The 22,153-nt window shown below is 42.0% G+C and overlaps 1 protein-coding gene across 5 annotated transcripts in view; it reads right to left on the bottom strand.

Moving 5' to 3' along the window:
- Positions 1 to 22,153, bottom strand: part of VWA8 (von Willebrand factor A domain containing 8) — a 365,312-nt gene that overhangs the window by 3,654 nt on the left and 339,505 nt on the right. For 3 of the 5 annotated variants that reach the window (XM_024125806.3, XM_055089369.1, XM_028497347.2), the window contains 4 exons: positions 20,990 to 21,148; positions 7,239 to 7,337; positions 6,211 to 6,449; positions 1,308 to 4,178 (listed from right to left, as the gene is read on the bottom strand). In XM_024125806.3, the coding sequence (XP_023981574.1) occupies positions 4,070 to 4,178; positions 6,211 to 6,449; positions 7,239 to 7,337; positions 20,990 to 21,148 (606 nt within the window). In that variant the 3' untranslated portion in view covers positions 1,308 to 4,069. Of the gene's footprint in view, positions 1 to 1,306; positions 4,179 to 6,210; positions 6,450 to 7,238; positions 7,338 to 20,989; positions 21,149 to 22,153 lie in introns of those variants that run through there. The other 2 variants (XR_003682537.2, XM_028497346.2) reach the window with 2 other exon arrangements.

The following is a 22,153-nucleotide window of genomic DNA, read 5'->3' as shown; positions in this document are numbered from 1 at the left end:
TGTCTTAGGTAATTGCAGATGCACAATTTCATGGAGAACTGAAACAGGCCTAGCCCTAGGTGACCAAATTTGAAATTTTGCAAAATAGGATTGCATTAAATATTTTTTTTCTAAATATTGATTTTTGATATCTTAAAAAGTTAATGTTAATTGAAATTTTCAACCAGAATTGTATCTTTCGACTTTATTTCTTATTCTCTATCACCCCAAATGTACCTCACCCTCAATGTGTTGGTGTGATCCTTAACTATACTTTCGCCTTACCTAGCCCAAAATAAATTTTATTTTTTTAATTTATTTTTTATTTTTGCTGTACGCGGGCCTCCCTCTGCCGTGGCCTCTCCCGTTGCGGAGCACAGGCTCCGGACGCGCAGGCTCAGCGGCCGTGGCTCACGGGCCCAGCCGCTCCGCGGCACGTGGGATCCTCCCGGACCGGGGCACGAACCCGCGTCCCCTGCATCGCCAGGCGGACTCTCAACCACTGCGCCACCAGGGAAGCCCCAATGAAGTATTTTAAAAAGCCATCTATGTTAGTGGTTGGAATGATTTTTAAAAAGGGGACATTTTATTTCTTAATACGATGAAGAAGTGATGTACAGTTTACTAAACACGAATGGACGTTTGACTATTCCTTAGATGCAATTCCAGAAAAAAAAAATCTGTCTAGGCATATGAGGTATCAGCTTAGACTTGTGAAATACCTCTTATAATTGTGACGGGAGGAAACAAATAGAAACGCAACAAATACGCGAGGATGCCTCTTGCTCCCTGGTCCCATATCCCTTTGCTCTGTTCCCTGAGGAATTTCATTTTGGCTGATCTGACAGGCACGAGAAGGCACCAGGTGGAGGGAGGGTTTGGAGCCTCCGGAGCTGCCTTCAGGGACGCTGACAATGCTCCCCACGGAAAACCACTTCTAAATGGCTCTCAAAGCCTGAAAGTTTGTTTAGAGCAAACCTTTCTGGCACTGATGGATTTCTCCTCCGGATAGTTCACAGGAAAGGGTGTAATGTAAAGAATTAAATAATTCATTCCAAACATGTGCTGGGCTCTGGTACCCCTGCTCCCACCCTCTTCTTGTGGCTGCGCTTGAGCTGCCTGCATGTGATGAGGTCATTTTGCTGGAGCACACAAAGAACTCCAGGGGGAAAACGCATCCTCTACTGAGACGATTCATGGCATTCATTCCTCCTGGCTGCTTCGGATCACAATGAACCTTCTCAGCATTACACGGGCTCCCTGAGGACGGATTTAGCTGCCTTTCTCTGGAACACCCCCCCCCCCCCACCCGAGGCACACAATGCGTTTATTATAACGTCCTGGCCCTAAGAAGGGCCTGGGAACAGCTTGGAGTGGCCTATAATTAAGTGCATTTAATATTAAAGGCACAACTTCTTAGGTATTGCAAGTGAAAAGAAGCCCTTCATTTTCTCACTCTCTACTCCCCTCCCCCATCAGCCTTCCCTCTTACAAATCAGAAAAGCCAGGAGTTACATATTTTTAAAAAATAACTTTTGCAAAGGATGTCTGGCCAGTGGGGAAAGGGAAATTAAATTACTTGAGAACATTCTTTCCATGTTATAAAAAAAAAAAACAAGGCTTCTGCTTACTCAGGTAGTTACCCATAGGGAGGATTCATTAAAAGGCTGTTCCGTCAATCACTCTAGGATTCAACTTCCAAAGGCTTTCAGGGGCTGTGACCCTCTAGCAAAGGGGCACCCCTAGGGGGTTAAGCTGCCCCTTGGATGGACACTTCCTCAATTCGCTGCGGGCCCAAGAAGGAGCAGTTAGAAGTGTCCCTCCAGCAGTGTCCCATGTCCTTGGTCCCCACTCCCTCCTCTAAGTGCTCAAATTGTGCAGATAGTTTCTGAGTACCGCGGAGAGGGAGCTCTAGGAAATGCGGTCATTTTGCAAGAAGAGAAACTGCACTGGGAGAAAGGAGAAAAAGGCACCAAAAGTTCGACATCTAGGTTTGCAAGAATAAAGCATGAGAGGGGACAGTCCAGGGTCACAGCTCTGCCCTTGCCCCTATTTTCTTGAATTTCCCTAAGCCTCAGTTTCCTTCTTTGTAAAAAGAGGATGTTAATAGTACAATGAGTAGTTAGTCAATAGTCTAGAAATGGGAATCTTGGGAAAGTGATTTAAGTTCTCTGAGCCTCACTTTCCTTATCTGTAAATGAGGTTAAAAAAGACCTATTTTACATGTACTGTTGTGAGGATTGAATGGAATAATGTATGAAATCACTTAGCATACCTGGTACATAGTAATCAGTAAATGCTAGCTGCCGTTCTTATCATTATCATTATTGTTGTTATTAATGCAATTGCATTTTAAAAAAATTTATTTTACTTATTTTTGGCTGAGCTGGGTCTTTGTTGCTGCGTGTGGGCTTTCTCTAGTTGCGGCGAGTGGGCACTACTCTTCGTTGCGGTGCAGGGGCTTCTCATCGCGGTGGCTTCTCTTGTTGCAGAGCACGGGCTCTAGGCGCGTGGGCTTCAATAGTTGTGGCTCGCGGGCTCTAGAGCGCAGGCTCAGTAGCTGTGGCGCACGGGCTTAGTTGCTCCGCGGCATGTGGTGTCTTCCCGGACCAGGGCTCGAACCCGTGTCTCCTGCGTTGGCAGGCGGATTCTTAACCACTGCGCCCCCAGGGAAGCCCTGCAATTGCATTTTTAAAGATACCTCTTGGATTGAAATTGTTTGCATCATTGGATGCAAAGCAAGCGTCTGTCTAGAGAAACAAGACAAGCCACGCAAACTTGCTGGGCAATACTGCACTGGAAATCGGATTGCTTTTATTTCTTTGATAGGGAGATGGATTGGTGAAACAAATGGGTGTCATCTATTTTTCTTTCCTATAATTAAAGTAAAATGAATCGTACAATTCCCACTATGTATGGGTGAATAACTTACCATTATTAACAAGACTAATTTTTCCAACTTGTCTTATGAAAGCACAGACACCATGGTGCCCCCAGCATTTCAGACTTTACCATCGAAGGTGAAGAGAAACTTTTATTATATGGTTGGAAAGAGACTGGCTTCTGCTGGAGCATTTGATTAAAAAAAAACTGACATCGAGTCTATTGATAAGTAAAGGTCAGCCCAAGAGAGAGTGGGAATAAAAAATGAGGCTTAAATATATATATATATATATATATATATATTTATAGCTAAAGAAATCTCATTACCATTCAGTTCAAACATACTGCCTTGTTTTTACTTTACTTTATGTAAAAACATAAGCATTTGTTATTTTGAGCATTACATTTTGGACACCAAAACGGAGGAGTGTGAAACTTTTGAGGAGCGCTAAAGAAGGAGAAGAAACAGGAAACTCAAGGCAAAACATCCCTCCAATCCCAGCAGCATGGAGAATAGGACATTTGCTCCTTATTATTTAAAAAGCCTTTTAAAAGTCATGTGGGAAGGGAAGCAATCCAAGGATCTTTTGATTCCTTTTGGTTTTGGCTAAGAAAATGAAATTATTGAGAAAACCCAACCTTGTATAGAATATTGCCATTGAAAGGACTTTTCAGTGGGTTAAATACTGTAAAGTCATTGTTTGTTGGGCAGTACAGAGTGGAGGAGAAAATAAAAATAATTATTGAAGAGGAGCTGGTTGGGTGAGTTTGCACAGACTTGTATTCCAGCGTCAGAATGTGGCATCAAAGGCTTAGTTTGCTGGGGTCACTTTTGTTATCTTAGGTGACCAGGTGCTTTGTTAAGGCCAAAGCAAGGTACTCCTTCCGTCAGGTTTTTGGAAACAGACCAGGCACCATAGTTCTCAAACCATCTTCCCTTAACCCTGACCTTTTGTATAATGCAGGACAACTCACTTCCTCTAATGGCTTGTAAACCCATCAATGGTTGTAGATTTCCATGCACGGGCCTCGCTCCGGCTGCTTCTCTGAACTCTGATCACTTAGCAAGCACAGGAAGGCCCGGGAATGCCAGAATTATCCAGTCATCACTCGGGGGCACTTTATAGACCTCTTCTTTTCTTCAGAATACTCTTTCTTCCTAGCTTATTTCAAATCCCAGGGTCATCGGGATGATAAAGGGCACTTCTTAAACACTGGACAGCATGGTGGAGGTGAAAATCTGTTGTAAGATCTGAGGGATGTCCTTGGTATCCATGGCAACGAAAGACCGGCCAGCTGGTAGAGTTCTCTGAAGCCTGTCAGGATGGATGGGGAAAGAAAATTACCATTGCAAATCAGGGCTCCCCTTCCACCTCCTGCCCCTGCAAACCTCAGCATCCGAATGGTTTCTTGGGAAGGGAAGTTTTCACTTTTTAATATCTTGCCCCTGCCCGCAGTGGAACCCGCTGTCACTAGGCAACAACAGCTACAGGGAGAGGCACACTGAAAGCACTGAACCGGAAGAAAGGTCTTTTCAGTGACAAAATCAGCGAATTTGCAAAGAAAACATTCTCTCCCTTTTATTACTGTAGTTTCCTGGTATTTTCATGTTCCCTGGACAGAACGGAGCCCTAGGGACCAATCTGGGACTAGCTCACCTGGATCCACTGAACGTGTTGGCCTCACCCTGTACTTCTAACTGCTTTTCCTGCCTTAGAAAACAGGTCTTGAAAAACGTTGCCCAGCCATACCCCAAGTGGTTCTTTCTCTCTTCCTCTCTCTCACACGCTCTCTCTCTCTCTCTTTTTTGCCCCACATCATACAATGTGAAATGTAATCTGACTTACGCAATTGCTGTTTTGATGACACTGAGGTTATACAGGCTTATGATAATTTTTTAAAATGCCAATTTATCATTTGGAACAAAGGGCCATTTTTGGAGGCAACATAAGTACAAGACACAGTTCTACCCAAAAGAACGCCTCCTTTCACTGTGCCAACAAAGTCTGGTTTTGGAATGACATTTAATAAAAGTCCACCATCCTGTGTAGTATCATACATTTGGCATGCCCGGTAGACCAGCTAATTCTGCAACATATCTTTTGCCAGTGGATGTTGGATCATTTCCCTAGGAAACCACAAGGGTATTATTGTGTTTTCTTAAGTATTCAAACAGGATCTGTTCACTAGAAAGACAAAATAGCTATTTCAGCTCAACCAATATTTGTTGAGCTTGCCGTTTGATTCATCCTGAAGACAACCTGAGTGGAAAGGAATGGTTTACGTTTGAGGACACGGAAGTCCTCGAAGAGGCTAACACATACAACTGAGAAAAATGCAAAGTCAGCTGTAATAAAGTGACTGTAAATTACGTGATATTAAGTCTGTTCTTAGCCGTACTCTGCAATCCTGCAGCGAGGCGAAGGGAAGAGAAAAATATGTCAGCACTTTGGACACTCAAACATCTCCTAGTCTGTAGGACTCTGTACCACAGGGTGGGACAGGTAAAAGAGGTGGAGTAACAAAAGGGTATGTGGCCTTTTGTGTGGAGGCAGGATTTTTTTTTTTTTTTTTTGAGGAGATATACTTTCAACTGCGTTTTCTGCTTCTTACAAGTACATTAAGCAGAGAAAAACCATGAGTCTTCCTGTTTATAATTCAAAAAGATAAATGTTAGTGTGTTTAAGAAATAAAAGTGTTTCCAGATCTCTCCTTTCAGACTATCCACAATGGTATTTATTATCTGACCATAAATTTCTCTACTGAATATTCAGCATATTCAGTGCAGCATCTTACTATAATTACAGACATACATGAAGGAGAAATATAAGAAAGAAGATGATCTATCTATGTCTATAAATATGTAGACACACATATTATGTATTATTTACATATATGTGTGTGTCTGTCTGCATACAATGTAGGGACACAGACACCCAATCTCTGATGCTAGGAAAATAGTAGATGTTTGCTGCTTTGAATATGATTTGAGCATGAACTGAATAGAACTGAGCTAAGCACCTTGATGTAAAAGGCAAAATGTATAAAGTACTGTTTAATTTATTGGTGGACAAATCAATTTGCTATTTATTTTATTGTTGGTTAGTTTAAGAATAAACTGAAAAATAAATAACTTAAAGTATTATTGCTCATCCAGATATAAGCTAGAACGCCCCATCCCCTCACCTAGACTCTCAGCTGCTTGAGGGCAGCAACTCTGGTTTCTGTTTCTCCTCCGTTCCGATCCCCACCACTGCCCCTCACGATGGGAAGCCCGTGAAATGGCATGTGTCAGGTACTCAAGTATCTCCATCCCTGCCCCCTGCTGCATCCTGGGATGACACTCACCTGGCTGCTTGATCACCTAAAGATCCAATAAAAATGGCAAAAGCATTTACTTGAGGGTTGCTTGTCAGGATCTGGGCAAACTTGGCAGGATGTATTCCATAGCGTGACAGGTTGGCGTCACTTAAGACAATGACAAAGTACTCGTCAGCTTCTTCTTTGGCGATTTCCTTGATGGCGTGTTCTGTCCCCTCTAATGTGTGGTCCCCACTCATGCAGAACTGAGCGTGGGCGTGCATCGTCTGGGGGGGAGAGACATCGTACAAAGGCCATGAATGAGAAGCTCCTTTTTTAAACAAACGTGATGATTTTTCTATTGACAATGAGAAAGTACAAATACTCAGAGAGTTCTATTTAATTTGCACCTTAGTGTGACAACAATACACAGTGATATTTGAACGTGGTTAAGACTTTCATTAAAAACAGGAAATGTTCCAAAACTATCCCATTTGGCACTGATTTTTAAGGCTCAAGCTGCCATTTAAGGTGAGAAAATGTAAGAAAATATGAAACTTGGTATCACACTGGAGAATGGAGATGACACAGAAGAAAAATAAGGAATGGGTTGAGTTTCCAACAAACAAAGTTACAACACTAAACGTTGTACTTACATCAAAAGCAAGGGAGGAAATTTACTTTAGAACCACGGTGAGTGTGATGGTATATCTAAGTATGTGAAACTGTATTTATTGTTAGAAAATACTAAGAAATACATAAAATTTGGGTTAGAGAGTACTCTAGAAGGAGTCATTCTTTTCCTTCTGAAATATAGGGGGCTGAATAGAATCCCGATACAATCCTGAGCACCCTAAAAATATGTAGGGAACAGAGTTTAAATTTTGTATGGTGTAAAAAAGGAATGTAGGCATGATAAGTGCTTTCTCAGTTTAATGCTTAAATATTTGTGAAACAGAAAGTCTTTTTCTTTCCTGTAACTGCTGCTTCTTCAGTGAATCTTTTCAGTGACCAGAAGATACTTTACTGAATCTGGTGGAAGTTTTCATGGTATAGAGGTAACTGAATGTACTTACCCTGAGAATTTCTAGTCTTTGCTTATTGTCCTTGGGGATTTTGTTAACTGGAACTAGAGCAATGTTGTAGCCATCTCCAGAGTGTCCAGCAATGTCATACTATAGGCAAGAGAATCAGAGAGTTAGAAGCCTCTGTCCACTAAAGAACTGTCATTAGACCTAGAAGCCTCCAACTCTTTGGTTTGTAATTGCCCAGAATTGCTCAACATATGGCCATGGAGAAAAGCAGAGAGACGGATGTGTGTTTATCAACAAGGCAAAACAATTCCAGGCTCCTTCACTTCTGGTCCGTCCTTGGGTGATCTCTGCTTTTCAGCAGGAGGTAGAAAGTATGATGAGGGCTTCAGGGGCTACCAAGAATTCCATTCTTAACTTTTAGGGGAGAGTTAAAAAAAATTACACACACACACACACACACACACACACACACACACAGAGTAGTAGGCTGAATTCTAAGGTGGTCTCCAAGATTCCTGCCCCCTGGTATACACAGCCTATACAATCCTCTCCCCTTAAGTGTGGGCAGGACCTGTGAATATGATATCACTCATGATCATGTTATGTAATATTCTGCGGATGTAATTAAGGTTGCTAATCAGTTGGCTCTGAGTTGATCAAAACAGATTATCTGGGTACGCCTAATTTAATCACATGAGCCCTTAAAAAGTAAGGGTTTTTTCTGGCTATTAGTAGAAGGGAAAGACAGGGAGATTTGAAGTATGGGGGGCAGGATTTGACATGTGGGAGTTATCTGTGGCTGAAATGATGGGGACCACAGAGCAAGACTCCAAGCATCACATCTAGGAACAACCCTGCCTGAGGGCCAGTACAGAAACAGGAACCTCAGTTCTACAACTGCAAAGAACCAAATTCTGCCAACAATCTGAATGGGCTTGGAAGCAGATTCCTCCCCAGAGCCTTCAGGTGAGAGCCCAGCCTGGCTGACATCCTGATTTCAGCCTCATGAGACCCTAAGCGTAGAACTCAGCTGAGCCTGGCCGGACTTCTGAACTACAGAACTATGACTTAATAAGCAGGTATTGCTTTAAGAAGCTATGTTTATGGTAATTTGTTACACGGCAATATAAAACTAATACACATACTTTTTTTCCTGAACACAAAAGCGAAACATTCACTGCAGAAATTACAGAAAAACGCAACAAAAGATAGTAAAAATTATCCATGATCCCATTATTCAAAGATAACCTCTGTTAATGTTTCCTTGTATAAGTTCTTAAGCTTGAATTTCCTTTCAATATATGTGTAAGGGGTTGCACATTCACACACATGCTTGTCTGCATCAACATTATTTTTAACTAATGGATAATGTTGACCATGTGATTTTATAATTTGCTTTTCTATTTAATAGTGCATGACATAGATTTTTCAGTTTAGGAAATACCTTTTAAATTCCCTCTCTCACAATACACAAGAGAAAGTCCTGTCTGTTGAGAAAAGGCTTGAGCTGAGAGAAAGGTGCAACATTTTGACAGAATCTGGAAAGAAGTTTGGGATCTGAGGCAACTATAATTGGGGCAAGGTGATTCTCTCCAATCATGGGGTTTGCCCCCAGATTCCCTCTTCTCCTTCCATTTCCCTCTAAGAATTTTTGTGATACTGATATAAGGACTGGAATAGACCTTAGGGTATCTGAGCAACTGGGGAATCTGCAAAGAAAATTCTGGGGCAAAATACTTTAGGGATTACTTGGAGTGTTATGGGTCAAAATGCTTAAGAATTACTACTGTCTATTCACCATCTGACCATCAATCAACAGCTGTCTTTTGAACACCTACTATGTGCAAAACACTACTTAAGCTGTTGAGGGCAATGCAATGATTCCTTTTCATGTCTATTCTTTTTTAACTGGTGAGGTTTTTGAAGGCAAACCTGTATCTTATTCATCTTAACGCATTTTAGTATCTATGAGTGGGCCCGGTCTGTTAATTGCTGAAATATTTTGAGAGAGTTTGCAATCAAGTTGGGGCATTAAGAAGCTTTCCTTTCCCATGTGGGCTACATTCTTTTACAAATAAGCTTTTTGGAAGCTGGAATGCATTTTTTTTCTCCCAGCACTCATGTGATAAATGGTGGTTAGCCCAAGCTAGCTGAAAAAAAACCCCAACTCATAACATAACTGAAACCGTTGTATGAAAAATGAAAAGTAGAAAAATTTCTGCTGAAATAACTTTTATGCAAAAATAAGAAGGCAGAAGGCAGTCGGGTTACTTGGGGAAGATGAGTTCCATTCTAGACATGCTGGAATCGTGCGTGCAGGGAGATATCAGAGAAGAAACTTATTTCTTGTCGTCTGAAACCTGGCTGTCATCCCCAGGAGGGAGAGGGGCAGCTGTCAAGGGCAAATGCATAGAGAGAGAAGAGCAAAGGGCCCCCTCAACCGAGCCTTGGGGAGTATCCTTGTTGGGGTGGTAGCAAGACACAGGGCAGAGCGCAGAAGAGCAACGACAGATGCAGATAACTGGGATGGCCCTGGAAATCAGTGTGTAGGGTTTCGGAAGCAGCTGTGCAACTGTGCTGACTTACACTAACCATAACCATCAAGGAGAATGGTGACTAATGACTTCTGGGCATCAGAATCAATGGTGACCTTTGTGGGGATAATTTCAGTGAAAGTTTGTGGTATAAGAAAGAGAAATAGAACAGCAGCTAGATGGGTATTGGGGGAGAGGTGTCTGCGTTTTATAGGCAGCAGAGTGGAGGCAGTGGGGAAAGACATCAGGGTCACAGTCAGAGGGTCAAGTTTGGAGAGGGATGGAGGACACTCCTTTTTCTGAGGCTAAAAGGAAGGCAGAGAGAATGAGAGTGGACAGAGACAAGTGTATAACTGAAGAAGTAAGTGGACAAATGAAGGCCCATATAGGATGTCTATTTGAAAGCTATAAATTTGAAAGCTATAAATCAGGCTACAAATTGTTAAACAAAATATGTTCCGTCCTCCAACTTGGATAAACATACATTATAATGACTTGGAGAGCCAGGGTCAAATTTCGAATACTTGGATTCTCAAAGCTCTGTGCTAGAACCTGGCTGTGTGGGTAGACCTGGCCCCTGGCTTGCAGCCCACGCCCTTCTCTTTCTGTAGCTGGCTCTGTCCCCCACCACGAGGTGCCTCACATGCACGTGTGTGCACACCCAGTCCTCACATCCACATGCCATCACATCCCTCAGTCATCCTCAGCTCTGGGTGCTCACACAATTGGCCAGTCTGCCACAGAAAGACGGACCTAACAAAGAGGCCCAACGAGCAGACTTGGGGTCACCCGAGCAGGATAGTTGGGGATCCCAGGAACTGCGAGCATGACCTAGAGAAAAAGCTCTAAGTGGGCTTGTCCCCTTGGCCCCACAGATTCCTCCCCTGATGGCAGGGGCATGGCCAGAGAAGAGACAGAGTGGGGCCTTGGGCAGGGGCCAGGGACATTATTCTATGCCTGGTTTTAGGGTGTTTTTTTTAAAACACAAAGGATGATACAAAAGAATTGTGAGGGAAATTTAATACATTACCAATACATTAAAAAAGCTTGGCAGTAAATGCTTTCCAGGGATGTAACAAATTCCATATATGAAAAGAAACGCTATGTATAGTTTGCTGTCAACGTAGTGAAAAGGTAGCAAAACTTGAAACCTAAAGGCGGCACAGCTCTGGACGATGGATTACTATAGGGGAGTGCTGGCTTCAGTATCTGCCTGATCAAGGTCACCACGGGCTCAGTGCAAGGATTGACACGGCTGTGGAGAAAACCTGCACGATTCCTCCATGGAAACATGTGCCAGGCCCTGTCCAGACTGATTTGACAATAGTCACGGCAGGAACGTTTTAAGCCAAGAATAAAGTTCTCCTGAGAAGGTGCCAGGCAGGCTGCTTTCATTAGGGGGCTGGTGAAGTTATCTGTTAAATGGAAATCTTACACGTAAGGGGGTAAGATCAGTTCCTTGAAATATATATATATGTATATATTAGACTTTTTCTTTCCCTTTAACTGATGGTTAAAGTTCTTACTAACCAGATGACCATGGGTGACACTGTATAAATAAATATTTGACCATGTGGTCTGCTTACAGGGTTGACATAACTGGTTACTGCAAGGAAAAATGTTGCTAGTTAATTATTAAACAAATAGCAGTCAAATGAATTGTTGGATGCTCTTTATCAAAAACAGACTGATTGGACACTCCAGAAATATTTTAGTCACAAACCCATCTACCATTTGATTGATCTATCTATCATCTACCATTTAATTATCTGCCCAGGAGAAAAAAAGCATCCTGTACTTTTGCAGGCAAATGAGATAGGTGAGTTGCAGACCTTCCTTTCTTCCACCCTCCTTTCTTCCTTCCTTTTTTTCCCTCCTTTTTTTCCTTCCTTTATTTGCAGTGAGGAAAGTGCAATTTGCAGAAGGATCTGCCTTTGTCTGGGCCTAGTTAGTATTGCAAAGGCTGAGAAGACACACCTAAAGGACAGGATGGGGCTTATAAAATGGTTTGCAGGCTCTGCTTCTCATCTTCCAGATGGGCTTGGGGATTCTTCTGTGCCCAAAGTAAATAAACTGCTTGAGAGGAATTCAAAGTACATCCAAATGTGGAGCATTCCCTGGTGTTACTGTAGATCATTTTAAGCTTCCATGAAAAACAATCCTTCTATGTCATAATTATCTAGTATCTGCTCTCCAAGGATCCCAACACGTTTTACAGAGAGCTAATCCTCCAAATTGCCGGGGTTAAAGGAAAATGTATATGAACTATACTTATAGTAGTTAGTATTTCTTAAGTACTAACTACTTATTAGTAGTTAGTATTTCTAACGCCTGCTTCTGGCATTCACCCAGTCTGCTTCCTGCCGTGACGACTGTCAAATCAGACCTGATAGGGTCTCAAGCTTGCTTCCAGGCAGGAATCATAGGAGTCACTAAACAAGAACCTTACTGTTGTTATCAACCACCTAACATTTAGATCATAACTTTTTCTGGGTATCTCAAAATTTTTATGATCATGATTTCTGCACTTTTCAGAGCATCCCTTAAATCTCCGTGGAGTCTTGTATTTAACATCCAACATAAACATTAAACCACAGCAGTAAAGAAAAGCCTCAACTAGAGAGGACCAGTTTTAATACTTTTTTTGATTTAGAAACTTGTTTAAATGCCCTTTTGCTATATTTTCTTTTGAAAATCTCATTTGTTTAGAGAAAGGTATGAAAAAATGAAAACAAATGCTGAGTTTCAGTGCAAGACACAGAGATTTATCATCAGATTAGGATGATTTATAATACTTAGATGGCAAAGAAAGCTTTGCTTCAAACAAAGAGCTACTAGTATTTTTATGAATAAGATTTCTGTTTAAATTTTTACTGGGAAGGATAATCATTTGCTAACTTTAGGAGAAGTTATGTTTTATTACTTATCTATATTTTAAGTAGGTAAGAGAATCATTTGAGGCTATTTCGGAAGCCTGATGATGTGTGAAGTTCGAATCTCCTTCTAGACATACAAACACACCATTCTCAGGTGGCACTGCTGGCAGCCGGCAGCAAAGGATTAGAAGATAAATATAATTTAAAAGGTCAAGAGATGTGCCAACAGAACTCTAGGGTATAGTCAATAATCTACAGTACTAGTTAGCTAATGTTTCTTCTTATGGAAGTTAATGTAAAGAGAACAATGTTCTGAAGGTCAAAGATTCTAGACTTAGCTCTGACTTTAACAAGGTTTCGACCTCAGGCAAGTCACCTAACCCCTGCAAATCTTGTTTCTACCTTATAAATAATGCTGGTCTAGATGACCTCTAACATTGTATGCTTGTAAATCACTTAACCTCTCTGACAAGTAGGGATAATCTCTGTTTCACCTAACCTCACAGGGTCATTGAAAGGATAGGATAATACATTTAATGAGTATAATGTCAACATTCGTACCATCCTTTATGATTTACAAAGCGCTTCTGTATATCTCATTTCGTTCTGATTCTCTCCACACCTTTGGGGTGGGTGTTATTAACATCATTTCCCAAATTAAAAAATCGATGCTTGGAGATTAACAGACTTTCTTAAGGTCAGAGATCTAGTGCTGGCAGAGGTGGAATTCAAACCCAGGTGCTCTGACTCTAAGTCCAATGCTTTTACTATAGAGAAATAACCATTCCCTAACTACTCCCCTGCCCCTCCACCCTCTCCCAATCTCTGCTTAGGCTTTTTGAATAGTTGGATTGGCCAATACTTCCACATCTACAACTGAGTCAATTCTGAACTCGTGTTTAACTTTGAACGGATTCAGAGAAGTCTGTACACCCTTCTTTGGTCCTACCTTCAAGCAGCAATAAGAATTTATTCAGGGAATTCCCTGGTGGTCCAGTGGTTGGGACTCAAGAGCTTTCACTGCCATGGGCCTGGGTTCAATCCCTGGTCGGGGAACTAAGATCTCGCACGCCGTGCGGCACGGCCAAAAAAAATAAATTAAAAAATTTATTCAAAGCCTGAGCCTGATAAGATGATTGATTTCCATTTCTAAACATTTGAAACATGCCTGAGACATTGGGGAAAGGTGAATTACAGATGCTGAACTATATTTTTGATAGAAGGAATTTTTCCCAGCAGTGCTGGTTTGCGAGTTACCTCTTTCCACATCTTTCCGACTAAGATATCTTTGAGAAAAGTATGTCTAGTATACATCTTTTGGATGATGGAGTGCTAAGGGGAGGAGAAGACAGAATACTTTATGTAAATGGTCTATTTAATCCTAAATTACAGCTTTGTAAATATACTGATTGGGCAGAAATAAAATGGCTGCAAGAACAAGGGATAAAACGTGAGCAAAGGAAAGGCCCTGAAGTGGGAATCAGACATCCTGGCTGTTTACAATTTAGCTGTGTAACCTTGGGATCTGCATCTTGATTTCCTCATCTTAAAACAAACAGGTTGGTGAAAATAATTTCTAAGATCATTTCTGCTCCCAAGGCTCTATGAAAATTCAACCGGCACATCCAAGAAATGGAACGAAAAAGTCCACTTCACTTAATTGTAGGAACACCTGTGCCTTGTTTTCTTCTGTCAAGGGAGTGAATCATCCAAACCTAAGTGAGGATTGATGAAGGCTTTTCCAAAAAGAAAGCCCCCAGAGTCTGTAAGAAATAACAATCCAGTATTGGTCCCAGAATAGCAGTTTTCTAACTCTAAAAATTTTTTAAGCAGTGGAACTCTTTCTCCAAACGAAATATTGCACAAAAGTCCAGATTGTGAAATGTCATGCAATATCAATGTAAGTGGAATTATTTTGGTTGAATTGGGGATGTAGGGGGAAGGGGTAAAAAGTGCTGCCCACACACCTCTGCCCTCCAACATCCTTCAAGGGATCCTTTTACTCTGTTAGGGGGAATTCCCTGGTGGTCCAGTGGTTAGGACTCGGCGCGTTCACTGCCGAGGGCCGGGGTTCAATCCCTGGTAGGGGAACTAAGATCCCGCAAGCCACACAGCCGGAAAAAAAGAAAAAAAAAATTCTGTTAGGAAACCATGACCTTAGAAGTGGTTTATATGTCTCCATAGAAACAGTACATTTGAAGTTTTTTTTCAAAGTCCAACTTCTCAATAACTCAATAAATTTATTTTCCAGTGTCACTATTTGGGTGCTCAGTGAAGAAACACCTATCGTTTGGTGTTATTAAATACTTTGAAGAAAAAAAAAATAAGGCATTAAGGGCTTTTGCAAAGGAGGTCTACTTTAAGGTTACAGTGAAAACATTCCCAGGGGCTTGGAGACATCAAGAGGAACAAACTGGAATGTAGGTAAAGGAAAAAAATGCTTCCTGACTTAAATGACGTGGTTTCCATACCGTTACCGTTCCACTTTTCATACCAGTGTTCAAGTGCTATGTGACCATCAAAAATTCTGCAGATCATAAGATTAGAGGACTTTATGCTGATTATTAGCAAATAATGTTGCTCCTGTCTTAAGCCTACTGTAAATGCTGTTCTGGAGAATAACTGAGTTCAGTGGGTGGAACAATTATGAGAAACTTAAAAAACTCCAGATGCCTTTGAAATGTGTTCTGCCATTGAATTACCTTTCCTTCTCAGTCATTCTTGCTCAAGGGTCCTTTCCTTCTCAGTCATTCTTGCTCATGGGTCATGCTAAGGTGGAATAAAAGTGGAGGCTGACTCCAAATGAGCCTCCTGGACTTGGACGCTAATGACCCAGAGCCCAGGAGCTGAGCCCAAGCCAAAGAGAACACAAAGCAGATGCCAAGAGAGAGCCTGTGGGGAAGAGCCCAGCTCTGCAGGCCAGGCCAGTGGCTTCTGTATGTTTCCAAGCAAATACAGACTAGACAGCTTTACAACGGAGGGATAACTACAGGAAGACAACATGAAGAACTTTCTGGAACTGGGGAGTGGGGAGTCTCAGCAAACACTGCTGAATTCCTAACATGTGACACCACATGTGATGCCATCCTGGGCTGTGGAATATACGTTTTTCACTAGGAGCTCCTAAAATTGTCATTTGCTCATGCCTCATTTAATATTTGCTGAGTAAATGACGTACTTTCATTAGTTACTCCTTGTCCTTATGCTTCTTTCAAAAATGAGAACATTGAAGTACAGAGAGATTAAACGAGTTAAATAAGATCATATAGTGTAAAGAAACAGAACAGAGTGAACGGTACTCTGTCACTTGACGTATATGCATCAAATGTCTCTGAGAAGACACCAAGAAAGTCTATCAACCGTAGTCACCAGCAGGGAGGATAACTGGGAACTGAGAAAGGGGAGCGGAGGCTGACTCTTCACTCTGACTCCTTTTGTGCCTTTTACACTTTGTACTATGTGTACCCATTACTTATACCTCAAAATACTTCATTATAAACAGGAAAAGTTCTCGCAGAATGCAAGTAGGTTCCATCCCACCACCTGCTCACGCTCTACAAAGGAGGCCTGGCGAGCCCCAGCAGAGCCTGGATAGCCTGTGGCCACTCAAAATCTTAGTTATGTTGGCAGGGATCGTGGGAAGATTTTACAAAGTCTCCAGGGTAGCTGCTGTGAGGGAAAGCCTGTTAGGAGTTCTGGAAATATAGAGACAAGGTAAATGGCACCATGAGAAAACAGCTAGACAAATCCAGGATGAGGGATATTCTACAAGACAAATGATCTACACCCTCAAGAGAGTGACCGTCATGAAAAGTAGAATGGTAGTGGTAGGAGAGGCGGCTGCTACAGGTTAAAAGTGTCTAACAAGACATTATAACCAAAAATAAGGTGAGGACTTTGACTGGATCCCAGATTGTAGGGGGAAAAATAATTAGACACTATTGGGGTGGTTTATATTCTATAGCCCAGGATGGCAACCATTGGAATAGTTGGGAAAAGTGAACATGGATTGGATATTATAAGATATTATAAAATTATTGATGATTTTCTTAGACGTGATAATGGTATTGAGATCATTTAGGGAATGTCCTTACTCTTGGCAGAAGCATAATGAAGTATTTAGAGGTAAAGTATTATGATAGTTATAACTTACTTTCAAATGGATCAGAGAGAAGAAAAAGACTGTGTATTTAGAGAGAAACATAAAGCAAACGAGGGGAGAAAATAATCACTAGGTGAATCTAAATAAAGGCATATGGGTGTTCATTTTACAGTTTTTTCAACTTTTTTGTAGATTAAAATTTTTTCAAAATTAAAAAAATTGGAAATAAAGGGGAATGTTTAAAAACAGAACAAAAAAGGGAAAACAAGAAGAGACCTGGGCTCTATCCTATTCTGTCTCCAACTAGCCTTCTGACTTTGGGCAAAACCCTTAATGTTTCTGGGTCTGTTTCCTGTCTGAGGAATGAGGAAACTGGAGGGAATGACCTGCGAGGTGACCTCATCTCTAAAGGCCATGGTCATAATGAGGAATTTGGAGGCACAGGACTTGCAGTCCTCTCCCGTCCTGTCTTCCCTTTCCCATCCCTCCAGATACCCATCTAAGTACCACTTTTCCTCAAAGAGCTTGTTCTGTGAAATCTTCAGAGTTTTCTCCTTTTGTTGGAAAGATTTTAATGCTCTAGTTTCATCAGACTTTCTATGCTCTTAAAAAAAGTTATGAAGGGACTTAGGTAGTAAATGTGAGAGGGTATGTTTATAAGTATACGAAAATGCACAAAACCAAAACTGTTAAAGTACTTCCTGTTAAAAATCAAATAGCATAAAACAGGATGAAGCTTCTTCAAGCCTTGAAAAAAGTTCACTTTATCGTGGTGTCTTCTATAATTTCCCCTGGATTTGTCAGTAAATCAACTATACGTCACTAAAAATTTTTTTTAAAAAGTCATATATTAGTATGGTATCTTCTCAATATTTCTGTGGTTTTACAGATAAAAACCGAGGAAATTCTTTACAGTGTTGTGGCAATTGAAGAGACTGCCAGGAAAATACTGCTTCAAAGATGGTGCCCCAAATGGGAGTGTCTGGAGAGGAATGCTTTCCTGTGCCTTTTGTACTGAGTGCCTCTCATTGAGTGTTCTATCAGAATTCGTTTTTTGTTTTTTTTTTTAAGCCTTTACTGAATTTGTTACAACATTGTTTCTGTTTTATGTTTTGGTTTTTTTGCCACAACATTGTTTCTGTTTTGTTTTTTTTGGCAGCGAGGCACGTTAGCTCCCCGACCAGGGATCGAACCTGCACCCCCTGCATTGGAAGGGGGAGTCTTAACCACTGGACCACCAGGAAAGTCTCCAGAATTCGTTTTTATCGGTCTCCCTCACAAGGCTACAAGCTCAAGGATGGCAGGGAACTCTGTACCTAGCAGAGTACCCTGCTCTTAGCAAGTGGTCTATGTTTGTAATTTTGTTGAATTTAGCTGAAATTCAGTAGGTCATATGGCAACAGTTTGGTTTCTAATTGTCGATTAGAAACAAAACAATACAAAATAACAATTTGTGAAACGCTATTTCCTTGACATTATTTCTTTTTTATGCAACATGTCCGGTTTTACTAATCATTCTTCCAGATTACAGACTTTTAATGGTGAGAATGAGACAAATATGAATCTCTCCATACACTCTGAGTGTGAGATGCAGTGGAACATGCAACACACTCCCTGTTAGCTTTGCCACTTCCGGCCTTCTGTCTCATCCTTGACCCAGTCCTGGGTAGCTCTGTCAATCAATTTCTTGGTGAACTTCTACTGAATCTCTCTAAAAACCTGGAAGAAGTAGTTTCACATAACGGAGCAATTCTGCTTTCAGAGATATAGAAATCCTTTCTAACTGTAAATTTTTTTCTAGATACCTATGAATATGCCAATTTTAATAGTGGTATGTTTGCTGTGGTCTATAAGGGGTTAAACTCTTCATGTAACTCAAAGGGAGCTGAGGTACTGTGGCCTTCAGGATCCACAAGAGAGGCGAATGGGCTGATCCAACTCTTGGCAGAACCCAAGGTTTTAAAACATAGGTGGGATTTATGCTGATGCAATGGACGTCTAACCATTCACTGGTGATCAGCGGTCCAAGTGATTTAAGAATTATACTCCAGGGCTTCCCTGGTGGCGCAGTGGTTGAGAATCCGCCTGCCGATGCAGGGGACGTGGGCTCGTGCCCCGGTCCCGGAGGATCCCACATGCCGCGGAGCGGCTGGGCCTGTGAGCCATGGCCGCTGAGCCTGTGCGTCCGGAGCCTGTGTTCTGCAATGGGAGAGGCCACAACAGTGAGAGGCCCGCATACCACAAAAAAAAAAAAAAAAAAAAAAAAAAGAATTATACTCCACCTTATTCTAGAAAGGATGTAAAACATTAAAAAATATTAAGCCCATAAAAAATAAAAAGTACATATACAATGGAATATTACTCAGTTATAAAAAGAATGAATTAAGGCCACTTGCAGCAACATGGATGGACCTAGAGATTATCATACTAAGTGAAGTAAGTCAGACAGAGAAAGACAAATATTATATGATGTCACTTATATGTGGAATCTAAAAAAAAAAGACAACAAAAAAATGAACTTATTTCCAAAATAGAAAGAGACTTACACACATAGAAAGCAAACTTATGGTTACCAAAGGGGAAAGGGGGGTGGAATGACTTAGAAGGATGGGTAACATATACACACTACTATATATAAAATAGATAACCAACAAGGACCTACTGTGTAGCACAGGGAACTATACTCAACATCATTTAATAACCTATAATGGAAAAGAATATGAAAAAGAATATATATATGTGTGTGTATGTATATATACATATATATATACACATACACACAACTGAATCACTTGGCTGTATACCTGAAACTAACATGATATTGTAAATCAAGTATACTTCAATAAAAAATTTTAAAAAAACATTAAAAAAAAACCAAAAAAAAATCAAGAAAAACTTATCTGAAGGCCGGGAGGGTCAAGGGAAGGAAAACACTGAACACTAACTAGTCTGAGAGCCATAAGACATAACAGATTTGGCTTGGCCGTTCTTGGATTTTAGCTTGGAGCTTCCTGGCAGCTAAAACCAAGAGGGAGTCTGGAACAGCTCCATGGTTTTCACTGATCACAAGGGGAAGCACATTCCAGCTCTTCAGGGAAACAGAGCTGCTTCCCATGGTGGAAGTCCACGTCCTACTCGTCTTTGTATCCTGTACTTAGGCAGAGCCTGGCAACCCCAGCGCTCATTGACTCAAGCTGCCTTTTCCCTACCCCTTCATTCTAAACGGGATCTCTCATGTAGAGCTTCACACAAGGGACTCTGGGAGCCTCGGAGCCACAAAAGTGGGCCTAAAGTCAATGAAGGGATGGGTTTCAGTCTGTTTCTTTCTGTATCCCTCACGGCACAGGGACACGGCTCAGTACGGCAATCCCGAGGTGTGGGGAGGATGTCAAGCTAAATCATCATCTAAGATGGACTATTTCTGAAGGACCTGTTTGATCCCTAACACAGTTGAGAATATCTGTGGATAGACGGAGTACCCGTTACCTATGTCTGCACACATGCCGCTCCTCTCAACTGAATTTCTGATAATAATTACCCAGCACAGTGTTCAGGTTATTTGTTCTGGTCAAAGCCAGGAGTGTGGGTGCCCCTGTGGCTGATGAAGAGCAGACTGATGGGCTCGTCTCGGGCAGTAACATGGCGGCAGGAGATCCCTCCTCAATGCTCAGGTCTCCGAAGGAGGAGGTATATGACTCCTTTGCTTGACTCCAGAGCAAACTTGGCAGTAACAAAATGGAAACTGTTTAAATGAGAAGCTGCATTTCTGCCAGGGTAAGAACCTTCATTGTCATCTGGGGGCGCGCCCGTTACTGTGTAGCGCTCGCTCATGCGCAAAGGCAAGGCAATGCTGAGAACCTTGAGAGGCTGCCTGGCTGGTGACGGAGCAAGAATGGGTGGGTGGGTGGGTGGTATTGGGAAGGGGATGGTGGCCTTGAGAAATCTGGGGAGAGACTTGTGGTGCTTCTATTTGTCTGTTTCCACTCCCCCCTCCCCTCGCCCTGCCCTCATGGATAATATCACACAACTTGTAAAGTGCAGTGCTTTCTTCTGCAGCACCTGGTCTTGAAATTATGGTCTTATCCTTTTTTGATTATTAGAGCAGATGAAACAGAAGGTTCACTTTCTCTACACTGACAGATGAGCTGACGAGAGGATGCAGATTCTTGTCCACTCTGGGTGCACATCCCCTAGCCAGCCTCACGCCCTAACTCAGGGCTGACTCCCGAGCAGAGACGGGGTCTGGGGATGCCTCTCATCCCCCTCAGTGCACGCCATTACCTTGAACTTCTCCTCATAGCTCTCAAAGGCCTCCATGACCATACACACGGCTTCCATCGAGCGCTCAAGCCGGCCATCCACCCCGTTAAAGCGGTACATGCTGCCCGACACGTCCACCACCAGGCGCAGGCGCTTGGGTTTCTGTTGCGGGCTGCCCAGCTGAGGGAGAGACAACACAAAAGCCTTGTGAACCAGAAAACTGTCACTGGCTGCTGTTCTGGGGCCCTCACGCAGGTCCCAGCGTTCCAGCCGCCAGGCAGGCAGATCAGCTGTAGGCTGGGCCCGGCACAGGGCTGTCCTGGCAGGTGGGGAGGAGGCACCTATGGATTACATTTCGGTAAATGGAGCTTCAGACTTGTGCTGGTAGTTGGGGCCACATGGGAAAGATTTTCCTTTGGAATATGGTCCTTTCAAGGACAAACCTAGTCTAGTAAGACTCCCTTAGTGAGGCTGATGTCGTCTCAAGAACAATTATCTGGAAGAATATAAACCCCAGCATTTCATTTTCACATCAGTTTCTCTAGCAAGATGGAGGTCCTTTGGAAGCCCACAGCAATTTTACCAGTACCTGTTGTGTAGTGACCTAAAAATCACTTCCACACAGCTTGCAAGAAATGTCAGATTCCTAAACCCAGGCGATGTGAGGGGCAGGGGGTTCCAGCAAAGAGGTAAAGGAAAATATCTCTTCCGTGTCTTTTGTCTTTAGGGAGCTTTCAGCTTTCTCTTCCTTCCAGTTACTGAATTACTACTACTCTTTACTTTTCCTGGCAGTTAAAGGCATGAAAGCGGCATCGAACCGCAGTTTAGCAACAACTGTCAATTAAAATGTGAAACTCTTATGAGTTTCAGTTTGATTTTGAACCCAGGCCTGCCAATTTGCCGAATGAAAAACAGAAGTATGCTTGTCAGTTTTTACTTACAGGAAAAAAGGAGAAAAATTCCAGATTATTCTGTCACTGTACACTCGCTGACATGTATGCAAACTAATGAACAGAGGTAGTCATTTCAAGAAAATACTGTGGGTATTGGAGTGTAATGGTTGGAGACAAATTCAATATATTTCTTAAAAGCTTGTTGAGTCTGCCAGAATTAAGAACAGTGCCTCAATTTGAGATCTGAGGTTTGTTCCCCTCTCTCCCCCTCTCCCCCCCCTCCCCTCTCTCT

This window comes from Physeter macrocephalus, chromosome 13, assembly GCF_002837175.3.
Source record: "Physeter macrocephalus isolate SW-GA chromosome 13, ASM283717v5, whole genome shotgun sequence".
In the NCBI taxonomy this organism is placed as follows: domain Eukaryota; kingdom Metazoa; phylum Chordata; class Mammalia; order Artiodactyla; family Physeteridae; genus Physeter; species Physeter macrocephalus.
Note: the sequence above shows the minus strand (reverse complement) of the source record. Positions and strands in the feature narration are given on the sequence as shown.